The sequence below is a fragment of the Toxorhynchites rutilus genome, chromosome 2 (genome assembly GCF_029784135.1).
Source record: "Toxorhynchites rutilus septentrionalis strain SRP chromosome 2, ASM2978413v1, whole genome shotgun sequence".
Classification (NCBI taxonomy): Eukaryota; Metazoa; Arthropoda; class Insecta; order Diptera; family Culicidae; genus Toxorhynchites; species Toxorhynchites rutilus.
This window is the reverse complement of record NC_073745.1, coordinates 56,972,364-56,979,433: the sequence shown is the minus strand read 5'-3', so window position 1 is coordinate 56,979,433 and position 7,070 is coordinate 56,972,364. Positions and strand designations below refer to the sequence as shown.

The following is a 7,070-nucleotide window of genomic DNA, read 5'->3' as shown; positions in this document are numbered from 1 at the left end:
ATCTCATCTAACTCGTTTAAAGGATACAACTTCATACAGGAAACGGCTTTTTTCAGGGCTTCCATGCGATGTATCAAAAAAGAAAAAATTACAGATTATGAACGAAGAAAAAAACTCAAATCAAATGCAATTACTACACACAATCACAGTCCTATGTCAAAATCCCGTCGGTGCCCCTAGGCCCAGAACCATCAACTTTTTTTTATAAATTGGTGCGAACTTTCCGAACAACCCAATACAATTAAATTTGAATCTACATAGAATATCACATATTCCCTGTAACTACGCATTCTTGCTCAAATAAAAATACAAACAGTGGCGTCGATTGTACAAAGAACCAGCATGAAAGCTTGTGTTTCTCGGACAATTGAGTTCGTTGTGAAATCAAATTAACTAGCAAAAATATTTCTTCGAGTGAATTCGAACGAATAAATCGATCGATTTAGTTGCTCCACTACACTTAATTTTTTTCGAAGCATATTCCGATTATCATTCATTCGACGCGTGTTATCTACATTGCGTGTCATATCACAAACTTTCCCCGACTATCGGTCGTTGATGTTTTTATCTCACTTCTGGTAGCATGCGATACCACTATCCACCATCACCCGGCTTAGGCGAGGTGTTTGACCATACCCATGAACGCTAACATACACAAGTTATTCGATTATTCTTGAACTGGATGCTAATATCAAAACACTGACGATTCAATCCATTATTGGCAGCCGTGGATAAAAAGAAAAATGCGTGTGCACAACTGTTTTTGGTTTCTAAATTTGTATTTCAAAAAGTTTTATACATCTAAACATAGACATTAGAAATCGATCCAAACATTCCGCTTCGCACAGGAATATACGTATATTTTGCAGTTGAAATATTTCGACGATCGAATCTACCAACACAATCATACCGCGCGCTATCAGTGCCCCTTCTTGTATCCATGTTCGCTACCACCGCTCTTGCCGCCCTTCTTGCCATAGTCATCCTTGTGGGAGTGATGAGATTCATGACCGTGCTTCTTCTTCCAACCCTTGTGCTCCTCATCGTGATGTCCCTTATCGGAGTGACCCTTCTTCTTGTAGTGATCCTCCTTGTGGGCCGACTCGTGGTGTCCTCCCTTCTTGTGTTCGTCGGCCTTCTTGGCGTGGTGCTCGTGGAAGTCTCCGTATTTCTTATGTTTGCCCTCCTTGTGATGATCGTCGTAGAATTTGTGCTCCTTGTGGTAATCATCTTTGTGAGATTTCTTGTGATAGCCCGTGGTTTTCGAACCCTTCTTGTGGCCCTTTTTGTGTCCGTGTTTTCCATGTTTGGAACCCTTTTTCTCCTCGTGGTGTTTCTTGTGTTCCTCCCCTTCGTCGTGATGTTCCTTCTTGTGGCCACCCTTCTCGGCGTGATGTGATTCGTGCTCTTCCTTGGCGTGGTGTCCCTTTTCTTTCTTCTCTACTCCGTGCTTCGATTTGTATCCTTTATCGGCCTTCTCACCCTTTTTCTTGTGGTGTTCCTCGCCGTGTTCACTACCGGAGCTTTCCTCGTGTTTCTCATCCTTCTTGTGCTCATGCTCGTGCGCCGTTGCAAACGACACCAACAACACGAGGACCACCAGGCCCAGCACCCAAAAATGCCTCATGACTCCAGCGGACTCTGAAAGCAACTGTTGATAACATATTGTTAATCACACCGTCTCTCGCTCATTTCGTCAAACATCACACATTCAATGTGCGCTTATGTGTGTTATCAAAAAAAAAAAAAACGCCCGTCGACAACGAAACTTTGGTTGTATTTCACTCCCAAAGGGCAATTACGAACACTTACTTCTTCTATCCACCGAGAGTACTAATTATCCACACTGCCGTTCCTGCTTCTGCTGCTCCGCCCGTTTGGGTAAAGTTTTTTCCTAGATCCTCTTATCCAAAAACCAGATCGACTAACGGATACAAGACCAAGGCAAAACTTGAGATGATAAAAAAAAGACACGGCGTCTCTAAAGACGGCGCCCGGACAAAACCCAAACTGTTTGTGATGTATTCAGAGAAAAGTGCCATTGTATTTATATTAAAGCTAAAAACAAAAAGATAAAACTTAGTTTGTCACTTGTGTTTGCACCTCTGCCCCACCGCCGGACACCTTACACACCGTGTTTTTTTTTGGAGGGTGGAGTAGGACGGAATTGCCACCGAGAGGGGTAACCCCTTTCCGTGTTGATCCAACAACGCCATTGACGCCCTTTAATGGTGTTCTTCTGGTTTATCGGTTCGCGCGGTTGTGCCTTTTTGCTTCATTATCTCTACTGGAGCGATTTTGCTATCCCGGGTTAGATTTGGTTCGAAATCGGCGCTTTCGTACGGTTGAGTTTTTTTTAACTCTCGTTCATTTTCATCTTGCATTGCATCGCGTTTTTACACGGAATTGTGCGTTTGAAGATTTGTGTTTTTTTTTCTGCGATGTCATTGACACTTGTTGTGGCAAAATAGTGCCCCAAATAGTTCGAGTCAATCAAATGTGTCTCGGCGAGATGTGGAGAATTTATTATTGGTTTATTTGTTTTTATAAAGAATGTATTGCGGAATGAGTTTTTGATCAAAGAAAAAACTTGATGGATGTGTCATTTATACAAATGAAGCATAAAGGGCCTGGCCGGGTAAGGGAGTAAAAAGTGCCCCCAAACCAAATCACCAGCCGTATGGCAAATATTGTAGAGGATATTAAATGACAAATTTTGGTAGTTTTTTTGAACTCCTATGTGGTTTAACATAGGATCTATAGTGAAAAACGTACTTTTTCGTTTATTTCACGCCATCCGGAAAAGCTTCGAGATAAAAGTTCGAAAAAAATACTGAATGTGCATCTCACTACGGTGTATCAAGAAAAGATATAAAAAAAAATCATCAAAAATTGAAGTACAATTTTGAAAAATATTTTTTTTGCGCTTTAGAGATTCAGTACTACTCTAATTCATATTTAATTGTGTTCCTACGGCTTTTCTAGATATGTGTGATTTTTTTCCGTTTTTTTTTCAGTGTTGCGCGGTACAAAAAAATTTTTTTTTATATTCCCAAAGGGTCTGGCTGGGTAAGGGCGTAAAAAGTGCCCCCAAACCAAATCACCAGCTGTATGGGAAATATTGTATAGTGTACTAAATAAAACATTTTGGCAGTAGTACCATATATTTAAGTCCTTATATGGTGCACCATGGTAAAAAATTCACCTTTTAGTTTTTTTTCACGCCATTCTCAATAACTTTGAGACAAAAATAACAAAAAATACTGAAAGTACATCTTACTAAGGTGTATCGATATCTTCAAACAATTTTTTCATCAAAAAATCTAATAATGGAAAAAAAATAAATACGCGGTACAAAAAATTGTTATATATTTTCTGGCATTTCGAAATTTTGAGAAAAAAAAATATAACTTTGAGACCCACTTCTGCTCTATTTTTTATTTAAATGAATTTGTATGTGTCTTTTTGGAGCGCATTGCGAGACACAAAACTTATTTCCTTCATCGTCTGCATTGGGGGTCTCCGTAGTGGTTGCGCGTTCGCTTAGTGAGCGATCGATCGTGAGTTCCAAACTCAGGGCCCTCATTGACCATCGTTGTGTTGTTACAGAATAACTACCTCCACGCAGCAATCATCAGCGATGGAGATCGATCCACGGTCGAAATAATATCGATTCATTCATACAACTGCTCTGCTCTGCAAGACACATCGGGCTGCTGTTCTATAAATAACTCAACAATGATCAATCAACTGTCTCCGCTGTCCGGTCTAACTGGATAATGAAAGAACAGAAGGTACCATATGCAATGGTATAGAAGGGAATACTCTGGCAACTGTGTAATGTGCTAATTATAGATATGATAAACATGTGACATGCACACCATTAAAATTCGGCTCTGTTACAGCTAAAATGCTAAAGAGCCTAAAATAAACAAAAGGGATAAAAAAACGTCTGCATTATTTTCTTGAATAATTTGGATTTTTTAAAGTGTTCTTCTCATTAATCCGAACGATCTTTCCACAAGGACTTTATTTTTTTTATCACAGAGCTCTATTGTACTGCTGGCTCCTATTAATTTGGTAAACCATCTAAATCCAATGTAAAGATAATCTCATATATTTTAAGATACGAGAAAAAAAATCTATATACAGCGCAATGCTTTGAATATACCGACAAAATTTAGACATATAAAAAACAATGAAAAAACAAAAAAAAAACAAAATGAATTAAATTCAAAATAGGCCCAAAGGCCAAAAAATTATTCTTTTTTCGCGCAATCCTATTGAAAATTCAAGAAAAAATTACCATACATGTGGAAAAAAAAAACACATACGAACGGATTCAAATAAAAATTAGAACAAAAGTGGGGCTCAAAGCAATTTTAACCTCACCTCGCAAAAATTAACCTCACCTTCGATAAAAACGATCCTGCCAAATGTTACGAAAAAAGATTTTTTTATGGTTTGTCAAGAATGAATCATGAACCATTAATCAACCATTTTCTGTTGCTTGTACAAAACCACGAAAGTGTATTTTCAGGGCCATTTAATCTAAAGATGCTAGAGAGTTAGTCTTTAAATATAAAAGAGAGTTTGTAGCATGGTACACAAATTCAGATATGCCGTCCCCTTGATTCTGCAAAGCTTTGGAACTGCTACTTTTGGGCAACTTTTCACAAGATGTATTTGTAGGGTTCCGCTGAGTGCTCAGACGTCGATAGAACTGGGATGTCAAAAATCATTCCATTCTAGCGACGCGGCACTCAGTATTTTCTTCTTTGTTTTGGAACATGTCTTTTGTGGAAACGTTGAGCTGCATCCTCACCCAAAGGGGGAGTGAAAGAGCTGTTCCTGTTTTAGGTTTGAAATTCTGCGAAAGAGCAGGTGCTTTGTGCCCAAATATGGTTTGGACGGAAGGTCCGGCAAGATCAGGCACTTGGGATTAAAGGTGGATGGCCTTAATGATTGAGGCAATTGTTGCCAACGATAATCGACTTTAGAAATGTTATGTACTTGCGCACTTTTCTGGCAATTACATAACTGAGACAAAATTGATCTCGCGCCTGGTTGATCTGAGGATTTAGAAATTCTAATCGGTCACTTTGTCCTGGATCGTGGAAGAAGCTGGACCGGCGGACTTTGCCAAGAGCCTCGGTGTGTTAGCTTAGGTTAGTGAGTCGCGGTTATTCCGAGCAAGCCAGTTTTGGGGTTCTTTTTTCTGGAAATTTCAATTTATTTTTTCCTAGATTTAAAAGTAGTGGCTCAAAAGGTAGAAAGAATAGGAGTGTTATCGTGCGAAGCGTGGTAAAATCCCAGGTAATCTGTGCTTGTAATATCCATGGGTGCCATGTGTGTTGACATTCCACGTGGGTGGAAACATATATTTTCCGTTTGACAGGTGCGATTCCGACACACCGTTCAACAGCTAGAGCCGTTCCAGACCCCACGGTGCAGCGAGAAGGTACCAGCAAACCACTAGCTGAAGAGCGCGAAGCGCTGGCAGGAAGCAGCAAAAGCGACGACGACCGACGAAAGTGGAGGAGCTCCGCTAATCCGTGCAGCAGCAACATCCACGTCAAGCGGGAAGAAACCTCGCTAATCTCAGCAACAGTAACATCGACAACCGCTGGAGGAAGTCCAGCTGGTCCAAGTAGCATTAGCATCGACGATCGGCTTAAGCGGAGGAGCTCCGCTGATTCATGCAACGGCACCATCGACAAGCGGGAGGAGGCCCCGCTGATCTAAGCAACATAAGCAGCATCGAAAGTTATATTGGACAGCGAACTCAAAAAGGTCGTGAATAACAAACGAAACTTTACTAATTACTAATAGTGCCGGTACGGTCGTAAAAACCTATGAGTAGCGATCGTAGCCGAGCGAGTTAGTCGTCCGGTCTGCCAGGATGAGGGTAGCCGGTTCGAATCTCGAATTGATGTATAATATGATCATATAGAACAAATTTACATTTCCACGTACGTGAGATGAATCACTGAATGAATTTTGAGATACCCAAAAACCCTAGGTCCCAGCGATGACACGATATTTTCCGCTGGTTGTAATTGTGAATTGTCAATCAAATGAATTGCATAGATCGTGAACGACATACGCACAAATAATAACCACCCACCCATATACCTAAAGGAATGAATGTGAGAGGGAGATAGAGGAAACGAGCACAGGACGACAAGCACGATTAAATTGATTAAATAACTTTTGAAGCACCTGAGAAATTTCTGTGATGGAGGAGAATAATTATTAGTAGGAAGTTTGTTAGAAAGTTTTAGTGAGCCAAAATAGATAGTGTAGTGGAGTCTAGGGTAGAGGAGGAAGTTAAATAGAGATAAGAAAGTGAAGGAAAAAGGGGAAATTAAGGAATTTTGATTTAGTATAGAGTAGGAAATAAATATTTGTATATAGATGTGTAAAAATTTAAATATTATTGAACTTATAAATAACCGTTTAATACATTTTTTTTTCTCTTTCGGAATTGAAAGTAAAAGTTAGTTTTATTTTGTTGTTAGTACGCAGAGTCTTGAAACTGGTTTCGTGAAGGGAACTCGAGTAGCGAGCCTTGCTTTCCCCGTTGGTTTTTCTTAGGTTGATGATTTTGCTGGTTCCGGTTACCCAAGCGAGAAGGGAATACGGAGACCGTTGGTATCATTACCTGTGATGATAACGCAGGCAAAAGTGGGATCTATTTTGTCGATCTGAGGTCGATTGTTGCTAGTAACAATTGCCACAGCAATCAGTTCGTTTCCCAAAGTGCTTGGGACGATCGAACCTGAAACTTTTCTTTGTTTGGGGGTTCAAAGGAAAAAACCTGCCCTTTGGCAGAGTCTCAGCTGGGCACCGAAACAGTGGTGAACGGCCTCCTTCGGGAGTGGCGCTTAAGCCGTTCACTAGCAACTCCCCCATTCATTCATACCCGACCGTCTCGGGTTACAAGTTTTTCCCACGTACGTATAACTCATCATCACGGGAGAACGGCTGATCAGATCTACGTCATCCATATACTTTCTGGGTTTGTCTTCATCCAAATTAGAATGATAGAGTACTTTGGAAAATATTTG

The 7,070-nt window shown here is 40.3% G+C and overlaps 1 protein-coding gene across 1 annotated transcript; it reads right to left on the bottom strand.

The window, feature by feature from the left end:
* Positions 1–760: 760 nt before the first annotated feature.
* On the bottom strand, positions 761–2,013 carry LOC129768515 (histidine-rich glycoprotein-like). The gene is made up of 2 exons (XM_055770220.1): positions 1,813–2,013; positions 761–1,651 (listed from the first exon to the last, which is right to left on the bottom strand). The coding sequence occupies exon 2, from the start codon at positions 1,625–1,627 to the stop codon at positions 920–922; it is 708 nt and encodes a 235-aa protein (XP_055626195.1). The 5' UTR covers positions 1,628–1,651; positions 1,813–2,013; the 3' UTR covers positions 761–919.
* Between the last annotated feature and the right edge of the window lie 5,057 nt (positions 2,014–7,070).